This window comes from Trichosurus vulpecula, chromosome 9 (genome assembly GCF_011100635.1).
Source record: "Trichosurus vulpecula isolate mTriVul1 chromosome 9, mTriVul1.pri, whole genome shotgun sequence".
NCBI classification, from domain to species: domain Eukaryota; kingdom Metazoa; phylum Chordata; class Mammalia; order Diprotodontia; family Phalangeridae; genus Trichosurus; species Trichosurus vulpecula.
This window is the reverse complement of record NC_050581.1, coordinates 109,495,107-109,516,820: the sequence shown is the minus strand read 5'-3', so window position 1 is coordinate 109,516,820 and position 21,714 is coordinate 109,495,107. Positions and strand designations below refer to the sequence as shown.

General features: G+C 40.6%; 1 protein-coding gene across 1 annotated transcript; it reads right to left on the bottom strand.

The window, feature by feature from the left end:
• Positions 1–1,824: 1,824 nt before the first annotated feature.
• On the bottom strand, positions 1,825–16,946 carry ALDOB (aldolase, fructose-bisphosphate B). The gene is made up of 9 exons (XM_036737658.1): positions 16,838–16,946; positions 12,167–12,288; positions 10,390–10,601; positions 9,675–9,729; positions 8,054–8,214; positions 5,584–5,667; positions 4,465–4,639; positions 3,409–3,608; positions 1,825–2,126 (listed from the first exon to the last, which is right to left on the bottom strand). Exons 2-9 carry the CDS (start codon positions 12,276–12,278, stop codon positions 2,031–2,033), a joined length of 1,095 nt encoding a protein of 364 aa, XP_036593553.1. The 5' UTR covers positions 12,279–12,288; positions 16,838–16,946; the 3' UTR covers positions 1,825–2,030.
• Positions 16,947–21,714: the final 4,768 nt, after the last annotated feature.

Genomic DNA, 21,714 nt, shown 5'->3' with positions numbered 1-21,714 from the left:
TGTGGCAAAAGACCTGGTGCTGATTCCATTACAGCAGAAATTTACAAGGCAAGGGGTCCACTGCTCATACAAAAGCTGACTGCAATCTTCCAAGTTATATGGCAAGAGGAGGTTATCCCCCAGGAGACCAAGGATGCCTCCATTGTCCATCTCTACAAAGGAAAAGGAAATAGGTTGTCCTGTGACAATTGCAGGAGGGGGTGTCTCTCTTTTAGTCTGGCAAGATTCTGGTCAGAGTCCTCCTTAATAGGCTGATCCTTCACCTAGAACTCCAAGTTCCTTTCCCTTCTGAGGAGGAGCTTATAGGGTATTTGAGTGTTTAATCATCTTCTTTCCATTAGAAATAAGTGGCTGCGCTGAGCCACTTGTGTTCTCATCATTTTCTCTTGTGATCCATGTCATTTTCAAAGAGGACCAGTCACATCATGTAGTGATATCTTGATTTGCCTTGAATTGGATTTAAGTCAGGCATACTTGCACAAAGTCGTTGGCCTTACTCTGTCTTCCAGATTCATCGAAGTCCAGTGGCAGGACAAAATTCAAGATAACTGGCTATGGCCCAGGATACAGTGGATGACCTTGGCGTCTTTGATGTCTGACCGAGCTCTAAGTGATCCACAGTGCCTGATTTAGTTGTCTTCGTGGCTGTTGGAACAAATCGTTCTCATCCACCCATTGCTCTAGGGGAAAATTTCACATGCTTGGGGTACACATTCCTCTAACACTGACAGATTTGAGGCCTGTTGGTTGCTCTCAACCTGATTTAGTCCATCTGTGGAGAGAGTTTACCAGTGTGTGGCCATTGAGCATACTACAGCTTATTGGAGCCACAAGTCAGAGTTGGGTGACAGGTGCACATCAAAGGTCAATGAGGAACTCTGCAAAGGGCTTAGGAAGCCCTCGAGCTATAGATGCTACACCTCCCTGAACTAGGTAAGTTCCCATGGACTATAGTACTTGAGGGAAAGTCAGGCCAGGAGGGATGAGAGATACTCGAGGATTAAATTCTAAAGATGGGGGAAAAGGCAAATAAGGCCAACGAAAAGGAAAAATGGTATTTGTTTGGAGAAACCAATATGGATACATGAGAAGTTCATAAACCAACTTAGACTTTAAAAATAAACATAGAGCAGATGAAAGCCAGACCGGGTCACAGAATTTCCAGCCATGACCACAAGTCTAAAACAGCAGTCTCTAACATTTATACATAATTTTGTGGGAAGACAAGTGAGCTATTTAAAGGGATTGAATTAAAAACTTTGGCCTTAGGATGAAAGCAAACGTACAGTAGGTAAACCGAGGTAGGGCATTGCATGTCATGAATGGACCATAATTCCTCAGCCAAATGTTTCCAGTTCTGAAAAGGGACCTATGTGCCCAAGGTTCTAGCTTGAGGCCTCCCTAGCTTTGTGACCTTGGGAAAGTCCCTTCATATCTGCATACCTCAGTTTCCTCATCTGTCAAATGAGATGACTAGATCATAGGACCACAAATTTAGAGCTGGAAGTGACTTTAGAGGTCATCTCATATAACTGCCTCATTTTAAGGATAAAGTAACAGGCAGAGAGGGATAAGTGACTTGTCCAAGGCCAGAGTCCCGATCTGAATCCAGGGCCTCCAACTCAAAAGCTGGCACTCCTTCCCCCGTACCACATTGCCTTAAGTCTCTTCCAACTTTGGATCTGAATTACTTTAGTTGAAAAATAAACTAACAAAACAGACACAAGTACAATCAAGGAGAGTGTATGGCATTGAATCTACATTGACCATAAACAAATAGAGTGAGCCATCTTGAAAATAACAAAAAACATCATGATACTTGCCAAGTGTTTATAAAATGTTTTATTTATTTTCCAGTGCGAGTATTTGTTTGCAGACTGCCAGGATTACTTGGTAAGAAATACTCATCAGTTCACAGCTTTTAAGAGGTATTTCACAGATGACTGTTATTCATGGCAGAAAAGTGGCATTTTTAATAAATGACGTGTAAAGAGGAGCTGGGGCAATGGCCGGGAGATATTCCTAGTATACTAGTAGGTATAGCAGGGAGTGAAAAGGGACTGACTGGCAGCAGAACCAGAGGAGGCTGAATGAACATACTTCCCTTTGGCTGCCTGGCAGTTTGCCTGAAACACAAGAAGAAAAAGAACCTTGGTTAATTAAAAACAACAACAACAAAAACAAACCCAGATGTTTATCCATGTTTATCATGGCTTATCCTGAATGATCAACATGATACTGTCTCTTTTTCCTCCTCCTTTACAATCCATAACTTTGGTCTGTACCGCATAATAAAAATAACTGGCATTTGTGTATCACTTGAAAGTTTGCAAAGCACCTGACATATGTTATCTCATTTAATCCTCACAAGAAGTCTGTGAGGTAGGTGCTATAATTATCTCCATTTTACAGATGAGGAAACTGAGGCTGAAGAGGTTAAATGGCTTGCCCAAGGTCACAGGATGTCAGGATCAAGATTTGTGCTCAGATCTTCCTGACTCCAAATCCCAAATTCTATCCATCGCATCACCTAGTTGCTTCATTGCTATTATTTGCTGCCCTTCTATGAGCCACTTCCTTGTTCCTCTTTCCCTTAACACCGGGCTCATGTTCTATCTCAAGCCCCCCTGCCATCCTCCTGTGTAACAGCCACATTCCGGTTGATGACACATACTATCTTTTGTCCACATCCTCCCTGTCCTTGACTCTCTAGACCTCCACCTGTACTTCTCATTGGACTCACTCCCTGGACCTCACCATCACAAGGACACTGATCCCCTTTAGATTTCTCCAACTTGGGACCCCCTCTGGCCAATCACAGCCATTTTATCTTCTGCCTCTCCAATTCACTGACCCTGAACTGCTGAACTAGTCACTGTGACTTCCCTCTGGGTTCTCAATCCCTCCTAATTCAGAGTAGAAAGAATAATGGATTTGAGGTCAGAGAACCTGAGTTCAAATCCTACCTCTTCTGTTCACTACCTATGTGACTTTAAGCAAGAACTTTTGGGCCTCAGTTTTTTCGTATGTAAAATAAGGGTTGAACTAGATGGTGTATAAGGTCCTTTCCAGCTCTAAATGGAAAGTTCCTATGACTCCTCTGTCCATTAGACTCTTTCTGCCTCTACTTGACTACTTATTTAGTCTAGACTCTAGTGATCAGCCACCTCAGTGAAGTCTTCACTAACACTCCAGACTCCTTTGCTCCCCTTAACCTTCCACCATGTCTGTTGTGCTAATCCCTCAAACTGTCCCACTGTCCACTTTGCCTTTACGTTCACTCACAATGCAAGGCACTGCTAAGGATATCAAGAACCATTCTGATTTGCTACAGATCAAATTGTAAATCACAGTTGGAAAGCAGAACAAACAGCTTGGCCATTAAGAGAAGAGAGTTGGGTTCCCCACCTGAGCCCGCTTCACAAATGCCTCCTGGGTTGCCTTCTTGTTTGCAGCTTTGCCCCCCCAGGCAGCAAGTGCACTGGCCTGCAGGGCCCGTCCATAGGAGAAACTTAGCTTCCAGGGCTTAGGCAGTGGGCAAAGATTGATGGCATTTAGATTGAGAGTCGCATCTTCTTCACTCATGCCTCCAGACAGAAAGCAGATGCCTGGAAGAAGAGAAAACCCTTGAAAATGAGAGCTGAGCCTGACTAGTCATCATCCATAGGATTTGGTGGAAGTTGGGCAGTGCCACACACACACACATGCAAAAGTGAATGCATACTGTCTCTCGATTCTTTTTTTGCTTGATTTATGAAAGATATTTGATGGAGGATGATGTATGTGCTATGTTGGCTTGGAATATGAGGAACTGCAGAATTGTGGGATAACTGGGATAGAGACAGACTGAGCTCATCTTTGTTTCCCATAGCACCTAGTGCAGGGTTCTATACACAGTAGATACAATAAATGTTAACTGAACTGAACAATATTTGAATGGAATGGAATATTATGGAATATCATTACTCTGTAAGAAGTGGAAAAGGGGATGGTTTCAGAGAAACCTGGGAGAACTCATATGAACTGATGGAAAGGGAAATGAGTAGAACCCAGAGAACACTTTATTCAATATCAACATTGTAAAGAAAAACAATTTTGAAAGATTTAAGAATTCCAATCAATGAATTGGCCAACCATGATTCTGGAGACCCGTGGAAGATGCATGGTACCTACCTTTTGACTGAGAGGTGATGTCCTCAAGGTTCAGAATGAGGCATACATTGGGGGACATCGCCAATGTAATTGATTTTCTTGATTACACATATTTTTTATGAGCATTTTGCTTTGTTTTGTTTTCCATTTGTGGGATATATGGTTTGAGATATCATTGCCAAGTCTCGAGAAACAATTATGAAGGAAGGACTCTAAGACTCTTTCAGAAGCAGAAACAAAGAGGCTGAGAAGAAGCCAGGCTTACTGGGGCCTAGAGTATGTGATAGTCTGGGAGAGAAAAAAAGTATTTACCTGGAACAGCAGCAGGGACTGTTCGGTGGAGAGTTGTGACAGTGGCCAGAGCCACCTGTTCAGGGGTGTACTTCTTGGTGCAGGCGTGTCCAGCTGTCACCATATTGGGCTTCAGGAGTGTTCCCTCCAAGTAGACATGGTGGTCATTCAGGGCTTTGTAAACAGCGGCCAGGACCTAATGAAGGTAGAAGGTCAAAGGGAAAGGTCAAATAGTATTTTGGTTTGTCTTGGGCACTTTCCTTACATTATTCTAATCATAGCCCTTCACATTCTCCTCTACAGCTAACATGTCCTATGACAACTGGGACATGAACTCTCCAATAACTTTTAGTCCCAATCACCTCAGAGATAATAATAATTGCTAACATTTATATAAAGCTTGCTGCATCAGGCCCTGTGCTAAATCACTTACAATAATTATTATTATAATTATTATCTCACTTCATCCTCACAATAACCCTGGGAGGTAGGCTTATTATCTTCATTTTATAAATAAGGAAACTGATGCAAATAGAGGTTAAGTGACTTGCTCAGGGTCACATAGCTAGAGTCAGAGGCAGGATTTGACCCCCAGCTCCTGACTGACTTACAAATATAACCCTACTCACTACGCCTTTCTGCCTCTATGAATTCTACTCCTACTCCCTATAACAGTTGAGTGGTCAAAAAATCATAGCATTCCAGAGCATAAAGCTGGAGGATATTTTAGTTTACCCCTTTCATTTTATAAATTGAGATATTATAGCCTAGAGAGGGTCTGTGGCCTATTCAAAGCCTCTATCTTTCTTTCATCCTCTCTCTTTTTGCTCCCCCTTGTTTTCTCTCTCTTCATTATGGTTTTCAGGCAGATTCCTGTAATAGCTGCCTTCTCCAACACATCCATCTCTATCTATGGGTTTAGGGTGGCTTCTGCCTTAGGTTAAGAAAGTTGGAAAATTATACATTTGCCCTGAGATGGATAAATTTGGCAAGAGCAGCTTTAGTTTTTGCTGACTGTTCTCAAAACAAAAGAAGTCCTTTTTCTGGGCTACCTAAATTCTTTAAAGTGAGATGGTATCGATTCTTATCCATTTGTATTTTGACAGCAGTGAGAGCTCTTCCCTCATAGCCAGGAGTTACCTTCTCAGAGACATACTGGCAATGCTCAATGTCGTGATCTCCATCAGGGATGACTTCTGGCTCCACAATGGGCACCAGTCCATTCTGAAGAGAGAACACAAGAGATAGACATTAGGTTGCCCTTCCCTATGGCCCTTTCAGTGAGTGGAGAACCAGGGAAACCAATCAGTATAAAATGAAGCCCTTTTGTGGAAACAAAATAGCTGGGTGCTTGTGGAACAGCAAATGCAGTAAAAATTCAACAAAGTGAAAATGATCTCCTTTTAAAATGAGTGAGGAGAAAATGAAACAGCTGCTAAGCCCTAGATTTTCTTGCCTACCTGCTTGCCACAGGTCTCTAATGATGACTGATGACATTTGCGGGGTATTTAAAAACAGTCCCCCTAAGTTGGAAGGGGGAAAATAAAAGTCTTCACTGAGTGCTGTGAGCCTAGAAGGATGAGGTCTTGCAGCTTCAATCACTATTGGGTAGTGTCCAGAAGCAATGGAGGCTAAAGTAGCAGTCCAGATAACCTCTCATCCACACCAGTAGCCTCCAAAAGGGTTCTGACGCTAACCTACTCCCAGGTGAAACACACTGACATCCCGTCTCCCCTCATTTAATTGTGAGCTACCTGATAGCAGGGCCTATGTTGCATCTATCTTCATATCTTCAGTGTCAAACATGGTGTCTTGATAATAATAACCAGAATTTATATAGGGCTTTAAGGTTTGCAAAGCACTTTACAAATACTTCATTTTAACTTTGTAACAACCCTAGGGGGTACATGCTATTATTATCTCCACTTTACAGATGAGGAAACTGAGGTAAACAAGTTACTTGCCCAAGATCACACAGCTAGTAAACGTCATAGACCAAATTTGAACCCAAGAAGTCTTGACTCCAAGTCCACACTCTATACACTGTATATTGCACATAGTTGGCACTTAATACATGTATGTATTGCAGTTTTATTGAATTATATGTGACTTAGTCTGGACTTAAAACACCCATCAGGAGCTAGGAAGGATTTAGCACAGCCAAAGACTCTGTGAGCTGGAGGGGAGGGCCCTCTCACAGCTTAGCTGCCTTCGTGCTAGGCTGTAGGTCTCAATCAGCTCCCTATCACTCTTGCCTGGAGCAAACATCACATATCAATTGATTGTGGCATTAGGAAAAGAGTGCCCAAGTGTGGTGAAATTGTTTTAAAAATTGAAAAGGAGCCAGGTGTGTTGATGCATGGCAGTCGTTCCTGCTGCTGGGGAAACTGAGGAAGGCAGATCACTCAGGCTAAAGATTTTCAAGCTACAACAGGGCCTACTGGAGGGTCACCAGGATGAGGCATGATCTAACTCAGCTTAGACCAACGGAACAGGTCAAAGATTCCATGCCAATCAGTATTGGGATCAGGTCTGTGAGTGGCCCTTGTACTTCTAGCCAAGGCTAGAGAGGAAACCCAATCTCAAACGAAAGAAGGAAATTTTTAAATGAGTTTCTTAGCTAGATAGAAAGAAAAAAATTCTACTTAAATTTCTAGAGCAAAATGTTGAGGGAAAGCAGCTATATACACAAAAATATTTTTAGCAATTTTTTTTTGTAGTGGTAAAGTGAAAACTAAGATGGTTCCTAGCAACTGGGGAGTGGCCAAATGAATTATGGAATATAAAGGTAATAGAATACTATTATGCCATAAGAAATGAAGAAAGACATGGTTTCATAGAAACCTGGAAAGATTTCTATGAACTGATACAGAGTGAAGTGAGAAGAGCCAGATCAATTTATATAATAACAACCATGGTGTAAAGACAGCTTTGAAAGACTTGAAGAACTCTGATCAATGCAATGAACAACCATGATTCCAGAGGACCAAAGAGGAAGCATGGTGCCCACTTACTGACAGGTAGGTGATGGACTCTTGGTGCAGGATGATATATGTATGTGTGTGTGTGTGTGTGTGTGTGTGTGTATACATACACACATATACCCATACACCCATTTACATATATGTGTATCTATGTATTTGGAAATGGATGGCCAATGTGGGAATTTGCTTTCCTTGACTATGCATAATTGCTCTACGGGTTTTGTCATTGTTGTTATGATGTTTCAATACTGGGCAGGAAGAGAAATGGGAATGAGAAAAAATAGATTTTTTTGCTAAATGAAAAAAAATAAAATTTAAGAAAAGTATATTGAAAATGGAAGAAGAAGGAGCCTTATGACAGCCATCATTCAAACTGAAGGAAATTAACATTCCTCTGTAGAGGAAGGATTCTAGAGGGCTCCCCCTAAATCCAGTATCTCAATTGTCATGCCCATGAATGAGGTATCCCTCTAGTTCAACTGTCATTATGGTTTATCATGAGTCGCCTAGCGACAATGAGGTTGTCATTCTGCCTTTAAACCTTCAGGCTTCTTCAGAATGAGGGGCATGAAATCTGGGAAAGCTGTCGTGGGACACCAGTGTCTATGAGAGGCCTAGAGCAATACCTGCTGACAGATGCTGGCATAGCGGGCCAGCGCATTGGCGTTCTCCTGGATGGCCAGGCTGGAGGGACACTGGTCAGCAATCTTTAGCACAGCCCGCCACTTCCCAAAGTCAGCACCATCCTTCTTGTACTGGGCACAGCGCTGAGATAGTCCATCCAAGCCTGCAAACCACAAAAGTGGGAGAAAAGGCTTCTCTGAGAACCTGCTATAGTGCATGGATCCTCTAATTGGGAGGCCCAGGGGCTGGAAGTAGCCATTTGGCACCTCACCCTCCATTGCCAGCTCTGTGGCTTCTCTAAACTCAGGATACATTCCCTTGTCCTTGTTCTCTGAGCTCAGCCTTTTCTCTGTGGCTTATGTGCTAAAATACCTAAGCAATTAAGTTGCACGTGACACAGATGATGCTGTCCATGCTCTCAATAAGCCTTTAGTCAAGCCTAAAAGAGTTTTAAGGGCAGGTACAAAAATAAAGCCATTTTGAATTACTCATTACCCAAAAAGAAGAAATGTCCTCTTGACCCCAGCTGCTGGGGAATTTGTGTTTTGGAATGGGACAGGAATGCAGAAACAGACCATCATCTTCAGGTAATCCATATATCTAAGCAACCAGGCTGCGGTCAAGTCCAAGCCCTATCAAGTATTAGCTGTTTGACATTAGGCAAATCACTTTGCCTTCTCTGTGACTCAGTTTTCTCATTTGCAAAATAAACTTGATAGAGCCTGTTCCTCCTATCTCACTGTACAGCTAAGATCAAATGTGGGACATCATGTGACTTTAACACATGAGGGAACTGAGATCAAGAAAGAAGATGAGACTTTCCAAAGCCCATATAGGTAGTAAGTAGAAGAGCTAGGATTCAGTAACAGTCCTGGGCTTGCTCTCAGGTTCAAAGGAGATTTTATGTACAAACACACACAGAGATCTATGTTTATGTATACATATAACACAAACATACATGTGTATGTAGATACATATCTAGACCTACATGCATGTATATATTATAAATGTGGATTATCACATATACACATGTATCTATATGTATATATAGATAATAAATATCTCAAAATTAATAACTCAAAAGTGAAGTAACAGTGCAAACTATTACATGCATATTGTACACATATCTGTATGTTATATATACACATACATAAAGTTTATAATTATATGTTATATAAACATGTTATTTATGTTATATAAACAAAAGTTTACAGTTATGTTATATGTGTGTATATACATATTGTACATATACACAGATATGCATATACATAAATAATCTGCATATATGACATATATAATTTCAAAAACTTCAAAATACTACATAAATATTATTTTGAGCTGTTATTTAACTTTTTATGGTTTTCTATCTTATCTCCCCTATTTAATTGTTTTTATGGGCAGTTGTATGTTATTCATCTTTGTACCCCCGACAAATCTCAGCACAGGGCTTTGTCCCTAGTGGGTGCTCAATAAGTGTTTGTTGGTTGGAATTTTGCTGGTACGTGAACTCATCAAATGTTTTGTAAATTTTAGCTAGTTTCCTTTCTACCCTTTGCTCTCATTCTTCCTTTTGTATATCCAATACCTACAGAGATGCTTCATCATAGGAAGCAATATTCTCACCTTGAATGGAGGTTTCTCCATTTGTTCCTGCCAGGGGAGCACCACCTTGGTCCAGCTGTGAAAAAGAGGTTATGAACATTCAGTAGATACCAAAGAATGAAGATGGCAATGATCCTGACTTTCTTAATTCAGAACTACTCTTATTGCAAGATTCTCCCCAGCCAAAGACATTGCATTGTGAGATGGTGTTTGTATAAGGAAGAATAAGTATAGGGGGTACTGACTGTAGGGAGTATACAGGAGTCTTGTGCTAGAGAAAGTATTCCATCTTAGGTAGTGGCCAATATGCAAGCCTGGGAATATGGAGATATTGAAAATGATTAGGGGAGCTTTGGAGAAAAGACCAGGAAGGGCTTGGCAGTGGTGGGGAACCTGTGGCCTTGAGGCCACATTTGGCCTTCTAGGTCTTTGAGTTCCTCCTTTTGACTGAGTCCAAGTTTTATAGAACAAATCCTTTTATTAAGGGGATTTGTTCTGTGAAGTTTGGATTCAATCAAAGGGCTGCACTTGAAGACCTAGAGGGCCACAGGTTCCCCACCCCTGGGCTAGGGAAAGAACAGATTTGGTGGGACTGGAGGATAAGTAAGATAGGAGAAGAAATTGTATTTGAAGGGTTTGCTTGATTTCAGCATTACCCCACTATTTCATATAGAGAGAGCCACAAATATTTTGGATTCCAGTGTAAGTGATGTGTTTACTGGGTGCATGCACTGACCTTGATTCCCACCACGATCCCCTTTTCCTTGAGGATCTCTCTGAACAACTTTCCTTGGCTATCCTTCTGATAGAGAGTCTCATGGAAAAGGATCACACCCCCAATGCTCTCATTGATGGATTTATCAACGGAGAAGAGAATTTCTCGGAACTGACGGCGGTTTTCTTCCGTGTTCTCTACCTTGATCCTCTGCAGGCGATTGCCCATGGTACCTAAAACAGGCAGCAAAATGTAGAAGATAGGGAGAGGAATGGGTCAAAATGGTATCTGAGAACAATCAGACCAACAATGAGGGGTAACCTGACTTTTATACTTAACTCCCTCTAGCTTCATTGAGGTGGGACAGCATAATGGATAAAGTTCTGGACTTGGAATCCAGAAGGCCTGGGTTTGAATTCCACTTCAGACATTTACTAGCTATGTGACCCTAAGCCAGTCACTTGACCACTCATGCTCGTCCTTTGTAAATTAGGGACGCTGATATCTATGGCACTTGACTCACATGGTTGTTATGAGATCATACATATAAAGTGCTATTACTTTGCAAACATTAAAGCATTATGTATACATATACGTATACATATATATAGCTTTATAGTGCTATATAGCAATGTGGGTACATACATACATGCATGTATACATACATATATGCCAACGGTCTTTTTGACCTCGAAATCTTAAAAACTTCAAACACTCTATGGAAAGGACACACCAGTGAATTTCAGTCGAGACCCAGTAGGGGAGCAGGTAGGCTGGGCACACAGAGTTGAACCTGCCAGCTAGGGTCGGGTGAATGATTATTTACTACTAGCTACAATCGGGTATTTAAGACCCTCGGCACTCATTAGTGTGGGATAAGAGGAGCGCTGACTTCGGTTCAATGATTTGACTTGAACCGTACTTTCTGTTTGTTGCTTTTTCTCCCCTGCTCCTGTTTCAGATTTCTGTACTTCTGACCCCAGCTTGGTAACCTGGTCCTGACTCCAAATTGCTCACTGGGCTTAATAATTTGCCAATGAACTGCGCTCTAGTAGATTAGGAAGGAAGGAAATAAAGATGTTTTAAGGAAATTGTTAGCCCAACAGAGAAGGCAGTATATATGAACCCAGTGGGGCATGGGGGCAGCGGGGGCAGTGGAAAGAACACATCCTTCATGGTATTTTGTTCAGAGGTATATAGTAATTGGGGAGAGGATGGAAGATAGGGAGAACAAAAAAATATTCACAAAACTATATAGCACTTAGGACTGGGGAGGCCTTCATCATAGCCAAGCTACAAGACCGTGGGGAAGGTGGAAGGATTCCTGGCTGTCTTTCTCCTTCTGCTGATTAGTGTTTCACTTGTCCCAAAGAGTTTCCTACTGTCAAGGAGAGGGGTGGGTTCTGTGTGTCTGGCTATACTGCTGAGCTGCCTGAAGTACGGATCAAGTATGTGCCTCAGAGTCAACAGATGCCACTTCTTTGACTCCTACCTTCTAAGATCACGCCTCCCTGCCCTGCGCAGGGCATGCTTAAGAAGGTCTAGGAGCCTGATAGGTGCTGCAGATGGGAGGGTCAAGAAATCTGATGGAGACCAGCCTTCCTACTTCGCAAGACAATGGAGTCTGGCTCCTTCACTCTTAAGTTCCCCATAAGCTTTTATATGAATAATTTTACTCTGAGGGTCTACCCTATTTATGAAGAAGGATAAAGAATGAAACATTAAGGTTTCTTTTGATAATGATAGTGGCTTTTTAGAAGTTTGTTATGGAATATAGCACAACATCTTTTGTACTCACCGACAGACTCATCTGCCGCCAGGATCCCCTTGCCATCAGCAACAATGCGTTTGGCAATGTCCGAAAGCTCCTTCTTCTGCTCCGCAGTGAGTGCTGGATAGCGGTGGGCCATGGTGGTGGGTCTGGAAGAGAAAGAGAAAGAAAAAAGTGAAAGGCTAATAGCTGGAAAATGGAGCTATGGGGATCACAGAGCCTCAGAGTTGGGAGAGATCTCAGAGACTGTTTATTCCAATTCATAATGGAAGTTACACAGATACGTACACATGTACTCATCATCATTATCATTATCATCAACAACAAATGTTTACTAAGGGGACCACTCTATACAGAAATCTGTAGCAGGTGCTAGAGAAGAGAACAAAGTTTTAAGTGAGACATAGTGGTTCATGTACTCTGTACATTTTTACGACTTGGCTTTGTGGGGGCAGCTAGGTGGCACAGTGAGTAGAGCACTGGCCCTGGAGTCAGGAGGACCCGAGTCCAAATCTGGCCTCAGACGTTTGACACATGTACTAGTGGTGTGACCTTGAGCAAGTCATTTAACCCCAATTGCCCTGCCAAAAAACAAAAACAAACAACTTGACTTTGTATTTCTGCAGGGCCTTTCCTGGGAGGAGGCAGACCAAACCTTGGAATCAAGTGCCAGGTGCCTACAAGATTCTTTATTATGAGCAGTTGTCATTTTGCCCCCTTAGGGGCTGCACCTTTGGGATGACCAGAGCTACTTTCTCTCAGCCTTAATGAATAAAATTGTGTCCAGCAGGATTGTACAAAGACCGATGGACTTGGAGTCAGAAGATCTTCATTTAAAAGTTTTGTGAATCTCTTGAAGGTTATAAGAGAATAGATGTCTATTTCATAATCTGGTGCAGCAAAGGTACCCCGAGGTGAAGGGGACTAGATTTGATGAATTTGGGGATCCTTCTCACTTCTAGAATTCTGCAAGTACATTATTTAAAAAGTGGTAGGCAGTATCCTAAACACTTTGTGGGCTATATAGGTTAATGAATTTCTATATCTTTAATGCCCACTTGTCATTGAGTGCTTTGCAGACCTCACCCTTCCCAAGACCCTTTGGAAACTTCCATCAATGTCGATATGGTGACCATTTTCCTACACATTTTCCAAGACAATCTCAATTTTGAGGAAAGAAAGTATATTTTAATGAGACTTTTCAAAAAGCATATTCTTTGTTGGACCACATGTCCCAATTTTTGGTTTGGAAATTAGATACAGATATGCTTTGACAGCTTGAGGATGTTAGAGAATAAAGTGGTCAGGACGCTCAATTCAATAAGCATTTATTAAGTGCCTACTATGTGCCAGGCACTGAGCTGAATGTCATGGGGGTGGGGGAGGGGTTAGAGATACAAAGGCAAAAAGAAAATCAAATCCTCTCCTTCAGGAGAAGCTCACTACCAACTCAAGCAAGGTTCATGGATGTTATAAAAACCTACTATAACTCCTGAAACTTTAAAGGAGAAGTTTTGTTTGAATACAAGGAAAATCAATCAATCAACAAGCATTTATTAGGTGCTTATACAAAGAAAAAAGTGATACAATTCCTGCTCTCAGTGAATTTAAATTTTGTTGGGGGATATAAGATACACAAACATGTACACATGCATACATACATACATAAATATATAGAAAACATTCAAAACAATTCAAGGATATTGGGGGAAGGATGTTGTAGCAGCTGGGGGAATCAGAAAAGGCCTCCTGTAAAAGGCAGTGATTGAATTGGGCTTTGAAGGAAACTAGGGTTAAGGAAACTTGATTGGTTGATAATAGGCATGAACAATAGCCAGTGTAAAGACACAGAGATGGAGAGAGGGAATGTGGATCAGCAAGAAGGTTAATTTGGCTGTCCTATAGAGAGGGAGTAATGTACAATTAGAATAGAAAAAAAGTGGGAAAATTATATAATCTCTATTCCTGGAGAACTTGAAGAAGATGGACAGTCACACATCTTGTATGGTCAAGACGTTCACTTGTGTAAAGGTCTAAAGATCTACCCCAGGGCATTTTGAATTTAGTTATAAGCTGTGATGCTTATATGTAGGAATATTCAGGCTAGAAGTTGGCTGCTTACTAATCAGGCTTGAAAACCAGGGCTATGAAAATACTCATTAGGTAATCTTTAACTACAGAGAAAGTACTGAAAGAATCTGAAATAAAAACTGGGCGGCCACCAAAGAAAACATGATTTTTCTGGTGGGCATGTGTTATTTCCATGGATTGCTTTTGTTTTTCGTTTTTATTTTTCCTCCTTATGATTTCATGGTACTACTAAAAACAAACTGAGCTATTTTTTCGAGCTTATCTTGTTGGCTTATAGCTAGTATTAAAAAAAAAAAAACTGGACACAAGGAATTAATACCATCCAAACGAAGATAAAGAGACTAAAGGTCTGCACCAACATCAGCACAAATATTATCCTCTGTTAATCATACAACAGAGACTCAGGCCAAAGGCCAACCCCAGAAGAGAGGAGGCCCTGATAAGGAGAGGGGAGGTTTCCAAAGAAAGATTTCTGAAGCCTCCATCAGTTGTCACGAGGCATTTGCATCTGACATCTCAGGATGTTGTTTCTTTGAAAACGAGGATGTATGAGATGTATGTGAGTCAGTCAACATTTACATTCACACCTACTTTGTGCTAGGCTCTGTCCTAAGTTCTGGGAATAAAAAGAAAGAGAAAAAAATAGTCCCTGCTCTCAGGGGTTCATAGTGTAACAGGGAGACAATATGCAAACAACTTAGGACTGGAGTAGGGAGCCACTTGTGGCAGGGAGACCAACCAGGAGATGGGTGGGACGTAATGGGGGTCTGCTCCACAGTGGTGGCAGTATGAGTGGAGAGAAGAGGATTTGGCCAGAGTTAAGAAATTGTCGTTGTGGAAAGGAGAGAGAGAAAGAGAGAATGGAAAGTCAAAGATGACACATGAGGACTTGGGTGGGGGGAAGAAAATGAGCTTGGGGTTTAAGATATCAACATGACATTGAGTTCCAGATGTCGGTTGGGCTGTTGGAGATGTGAGACTGGAATTTAGGAGAGAGGTTAGAACTGGGAAAATAGATCTGAGAATCATCAACATAGAGAAGATCATTTAATCCATTATTGAATCTTTGGAGCTGATGAGATCATCGACCAAAATAGTATAGAGGAAGAAGAAGATTCAGGAGGGAGCTCTGGGACACACCACTATGTGACTTTGTGTAGAGGTGTTGGAATGTGGAGGAAGGTGCCCTGACTTCTGTTATTCCATTCACTACAGAAATGTTCAGAGCAAATAAAAGGGAGGTCAATGCAGACCCTTGCTTTTTTATAGTAAAAATATAATCTAGGATCACACACATTTGTTAAAAGCCACAAGCCAAAATATGGTGGGGAGAAGAGGAGGATTTAAACAAAACCCCCATTTTTGAGTGATAAGAAGCCACAGCTCACGAACTCATAATTCTCAGACTTGTTTTTGTAATTAACCTTATGTTGTATTATTATTATTAACATTATTGATGCTATTTTTTAAAAAAAACTTGGCTTGGAAGGCAGCTTTGGCAAAAAAAAAAGTTGGATAATAGACTTTCAGAACTCTTTAAGACTTAAATATTAAATTACTTCACAGAGTTCCTATTGGTAAGGCACTATGTAAAATGCTTCAGAAATATGACCTAATATCACAGTGGATTGAGCACTGAGCATGGAGGATGGAAGACTAATCTTCCTGAGTTCAAATCTGGCTTTAGACATTAACTATGTGACCCTGGACGAGTCACTTAACCCTATTTGCCTCAGTGTGCTCTTCTACAAAATGAGCTAAAGAAGGAAATGACAAACCACTCCAGTATCTTTGCCAAGAAAATTCCAAAATTGGTCGCGAAGAGTCAGACACAACTGGAAACGACTAAACAGCAACATTATCTTGTTCAATGCTCTCTTTACAGATGAAGAAACTGAGACCCAGAGAGGCAAAATGATTTACCCAAGGACACAAAGCTAATCAACAAGTAACAGACCTGGGACTAGAACCCTGGGCCCTTGGTGTGACAGACAAATGGTTTTCCACCTATGTCACACACCCCATCCTAGACTAAAGGCCAGCAATGTTAGATTGCTTTTTTCTAATCTACCTATAACTCATAAAAAATCATTTCCTCTCTTGGTATTTCAATTGCTTATCCATGTAATGGATACATGTGGGATGTATAAAATTGTTCCCTCCTCCCAAGTCTTCTCCTCACAGAGCTACTATAAAGATGTCAATAATCGGCAAAGATGTGTAGTAGAGAAGGAAGGAGAAAAACTAGATTTGTCAGGAGGCTAAACTACGATCAAAAGAAGGAAGCTTACTTTATGTTGGATCTCTTTAGTCTGACATTCTTCACCCTGCTGATTTTTTCATGTGTACCTTGTACATTAACCTTTTGCATTTAGTAAGACTTCACAAAGCATACGTTTTCATTGCATTCAAATATAGGGAGGGGAGAATAAAATGAATGGAGTGTGTGTCCATCTGGTCCCCTGGTTAAGATAAAGTCATTTTAGCCTGGCTGGTCATCCCTGTAAAAATGGCTCAAAATATCATTGCTAGAAGCAATAAATTGTCTCTAATGCACCCCTGGTCCCACAGTTTGAAATCCAGTAATATATAGGAACTTGTACTTACGATTTAGTTAGTGGAGAGAGTCTTTGAGTGATGTTAGAAGTTCCTGATGAGGAGGCAGCTGCCAAATAGGAAGAATCTGGGAGTGTGCAAACTTTTTATAGTGCTCCAAGCAAGGTGCCTTTTGTGCTTTGTTTTGTATTTTTTTTTAACTTTTGCCCTTTCCTCCCTCCCTCCACACGGTGTGGAGGGAGGTGTCTTACTCAACACTTCCGATTGGCTTATCAGCAACCAGTCCTGCCAGTCATATTAACAGGAACCTCACTTAGAATCTTCAAGTGTTTGAGTTGGACCTCAGAGGTCATTTAGTCCAAAATTCTCCTTTTTCAGAGGAGGAAACTGAGGCCCATGGAGAGTAAGCGACTTGCCCAAGATCATTGCTAAAAAGGGGTCAGTTCTCCTGACTCTCTATCCCTTGGTCTTTCATCCACACCTCTATTATCATTCTCACTTCTTCTGCATTTTTTTTCTTTGTCTCCTGAACCAGCAACCCCCAAAAACAAACAAAAAAACCCAGGAATTCAAAATTGTGGTCTAATCCTCTGTGCCTCTCGAATGGTGCCGCTTTCCCAGACCTTGTGCAGCGGCTCTTTCTATTGGCTTTGCCAAAATTAGATGGAAGAAAATTTAAATATCTTGTTGGAACCTTCCATATTTCCTAGGAGAAGAGGAAGAAAAGGGGTACAATGTTATTTCCTAAGCAAGGTGTTTTCTGATCCATTGTCTCCATGATTTTGTATTTACTCTGTGTGTATGTGTGTATTTATATATGTGTGTGTGTGTGTATACACATAGACATATACGTATGTGTATTATGCAATTAAATGTATACATGTTGTCATTTGTCCTCCCTAATAAAATGTAAGCTTTGAAGTCAGTTATTTTTGTCTTTGGTATCACCAGTGTATAGGGATACAAAATATACAATGTCTGGCACATAAATTCTCACTGAAATGAATTAAGTTGAGTTGAATTAGAAAAAAATAGTGAATTTGTAATCATGCACCAAACAAAAGAATTTACAAGTTCCCTAGGAAGTTTCATTTAAAATTGCTTCTATGAAACTGACAGATAGCTCTCCAATGGAAGGGGGAATAAATGGACGTGATAGGCTATAACTTTGGAGATTATGTAGGGTAATAAGATATTCACGTTAATAAAACGAAAAGGAAGATTGCAGCACAATGGCTTGCCATTTGGAGATAATTTTCTTGTACAGAGCATTGTTAGATTCTGAAATAGTTTCTTCGGGAGTCAATAGAATCTTATTCTCTGGAGGTCTCATATTGATTCTGAATTGTCTGGGACAATTGAGGTATAGTTTCGTTTGAAGGCGAGGGGAAAACTAGTTACCTTCTGAACGTCCCTCACAAGGTTCCTCTCACCTATCATATTTAGGTAAGTCTTAGCCTCCTGTTCCCCTGTCTATGACCCTCAAAATCCAACAAATATTTGCTGAGTAGATGCTTTGTATAGGATGGCCCGGTGGGTAAAGGACCTGTGAGATTCTTTCGTTTGGTCAAGAAGTCACATGCTATAGTGGAAAGGACACAGGACTGGGGTTCAGAGAACCTGTTATCAGCTCTGGCATTTACTACGCATGTGGACAAGTCATTTTGTTTCTCTGTGTCTCTGTTCCTTCATCTATAAAGTGAGGGGATAGACACTATATGATCTCTAAGGTCCTTTTTCAGCTTTCAATCATATGAACTCCTTTGATTAAAGTAGGAGTTCTGGGCAAGAAAAAGAGGTGGAGTAACAATCAGTCAATAAGCAATTATTAAATGCTTCCCATGTGCCAGGCACTGAGCTAAATGTTAAGAATGGGGGCTGGTGCTGGGAACCTTTGTCTAGAGCCTACTAACCTCACAAGGAAATACTTTGTAAGAAGACTGTGGCTGTTCCTTTATTAAGCTTTACTAAATGCATTAAGATCAACCCAGCAACTGTCATCCCCCAACAGTTTATAACCTTGGACTGGATTAATGAAGAAAGAACTCTGTGCCCGTGCAGACTTATCTTCTTCCCTCTTTCTAGGGGGCTATTGTTTCACGTGAACAGCAGCCATGCCACGTATGTCAGAAGAACGTAAAACTTCCTGCTAGGGCAGTGGCCAGTTCCAAGCCCATCCCCTCCAGCTCAAGAACTGTTTGGTGGCATCAGCATTTGAAGAGGTGCCCAAGGTTTGATAGGTAACTAAAACTCAAAGGTCAAGAAAATGATGCCATTTACTCACTGGACCTTATAGAGCAAGACATTCTGGGCAGACACTGCATGCTTATGGGGAAAGAGAGAGCATGTGAATGTAAGGGAATATTGTTGTGCCATAAGAAAATACGTGTACAATGAATGCAGAGAATTATGGAAAGATCTACGTGAACTGATGCAGAGTAAAGTGAACAGAGCCAAGAAAACAACATATGCAATGACTACAACAATGTAAACAGAAAAGACAACCACACACCAAAAACCAAAAGTAATTAGACTCAAATGAAGAGATATGAGAAGGCACTCCGTAACCTCAGCCTCATATGGAAGTAAGAGGTCCATAGGTGTTACACATTGCACATTTTCAGACTTTTTCTTTTTTTTGTTTCAATTTTTTTCAGATTTTTTCTATATATTGTTCAGTTGCAGTGGCTTTTTTCCCTGTAAACAATACTATTTGTTATATGGGATGGTTTTCTGGGAGAGGGAGCGATACTTGGGATAACTGTGATGATGTAAGAAAAGAAGATATCAATAAAAATTTATTTTAAAAATGAAAGAGAGAGAGTTTCTTAACTCAGACAAAGAAAGTTCTAAAATGAGCAACTATGAATTCAAAATTCAGCTTTAATCTGGAGATTTTTAACCTTTTTGTTTCAAAGTCAATTGACTTTAGCAGTCTGGTAAAGCCCAAGGACACCTCAGAATAATGGTTTGTTGTCCACATTCGTAATTTAAGGAAGTGCTAAATTTCAGTTAGAGGTTAATGAAAATTATGTATTTTTGTGTAATATTTTTTCCTCATCAAAGATCAAAGACTACTTGAAATCTACCCACTACAGATAGCTCCCACCTCCCCACCCTCACCTCGGTTCATAGACCCAGGTTGAGAACTCCTGCTTTAGAACATTCTGTTTCCAAAGGTAAATTCATGAGATTATACACATCCGTTACTTTTCTAGCCTCTTTGCCAATATCCCTATCTTAAACCCACTCTGTACTCTAGATAGCCAGACTTCCTGATTCTAATTATTGTGTATATCAACTAAAAAGACAAGATCCATATTTTTAATAACCTCTGTTGGGTCCAGCCCACATATCTCAATACACATGGGTCTTTTTGAGCACAAGCTATGGGCAAGTAATGAGAAAGGAACTAGTATATAAAAAGAGGCTGTCACTACAATGACTTTCAAGGCTGAGATTCCGTTTTTCGGTGACTGATTCTACTATGGCAGTTAAAATGGTGTTTTCTAATCCATCATCAACTGAGCAAAATTGTCTAAATCAGTCATGTGACAAAGTAGCTAGGCCTTGTGCCTGACACAAAGCTGCAATTTAATGAATGCTTGTTCAATTGGACTGAATTTGATCGTAAAATCTCAGAGATTCTCAAAGGCCACCTGAAAATGAATCGCTTCTACAAGACACCTGACAAAGGATCATGTCATTTTTGCCTGAAAGCCTTCAAAGAAGGAACCCCACTATGAGATATCTCATTCCATATAGGGACAGCTCAAATTGGTAGGAAATTTTTCATTTTATCAAGCATAAATTTGCCTCTTTGTAAATTCTACCTATCGGTATTAGTCCCATCCCCTTTTTCAGAGCAGCCAGTTCTTCAGGTGCTTGAAGGGAGTTTAACCAGGGGTGTGCCAGAGCCAGCTCATACTGGCTATTGGAAAAGGAATTATTAAATTTGCAGTGTTAACATTTACACCTAGGAAATTTGTATCAAAATCAGGACTTGATTTATTATTTTGTTGATTGTGTAGACCTAAGAAAGTTATAGAGAAAATGCAAATAATGCAGATTATATTTAAAAGGTTTTTTTTTTTCCTGGCAAGCTGGGTATAACATCCCTCCATTCATGAGCTGTTCATTGGAGTGGTGAAAATCATCACACGATAATCTTTACCTCTGGTCACATAGGTATGGCTAGAGAGACACAGTGGTCATATCTACATAGGTCAAGAGAAAAATAGCATATTAAATTTGAGGGATGGAGTAGAGAGATCCCTTGACTGAACTCAAGGGATCTAGGTTCTTTTCTGAGTTCTATCATAAATTGGGTATACAGCCACAGAATAGCCACTTCTGTTCTCTGAGTTTCCTTACCTGCAAAATGGAAGAGGTAGGGAAGTCGAATGGATGAACACTAAGCTCCAAGCTCTCAGTTCAAAAAATACTATTTCTATAAAACTTTTATTTTTACAGTGATTCCACATAAAATATCTCATTTGATCATTTCTGATAGAGATGTGACTTTCATTCCTGTCAAAGGCAGAACAGCTAGAGTAGAGATTGGAGACTTGAAGGGAAGGAGAACAGGGTGTGAACCAGGAGGGAGACTATACAGGGTCAGGATGGTGATGCGGAATGGGGGTCAAGCTGGAAGGGGCTATAGGTGGGAGTAGGAGGGCTGGCAGAAAAAGACTGGAAGGAGAAAACAATTCATATTTGTAAGACAAAGGAGTTGTTTTTGGTTTCATGCTGTGTTGTTCTTGTTGCTGTTGCTTTGCCTGTTCATATTTTATAGACTATTAGGGCCGAAAGATACCTTTGAGATCAGCTTGTTCAATCTTCTCTTGCTTCGTTTTACTATAATTTCAAAATTAACTATATTTGAAAATATATGTGTGTATGTACATGTATATACATACACATACACA

Bases quoted from the DNA above. Each gene is read 5' to 3' on its own strand.
- ALDOB (XM_036737658.1), bottom strand. From the start codon at position 12,278: ATGGCCCACCGCTATCCAGCACTCACTGCGGAGCAGAAGAAGGAGCTT. The intron at 8,215-9,674 runs GTGAGAATATTG...TGTGGTTTGCAG, and splicing joins TGGAGAAACCTCCATTCAAG to GCTTGGATGGACTATCTCAG. The intron at 5,668-8,053 runs GTATTGCTCTAG...TTCTCTCTTCAG, and splicing joins ATGCCAGCATCTGTCAGCAG to AATGGACTGGTGCCCATTGT.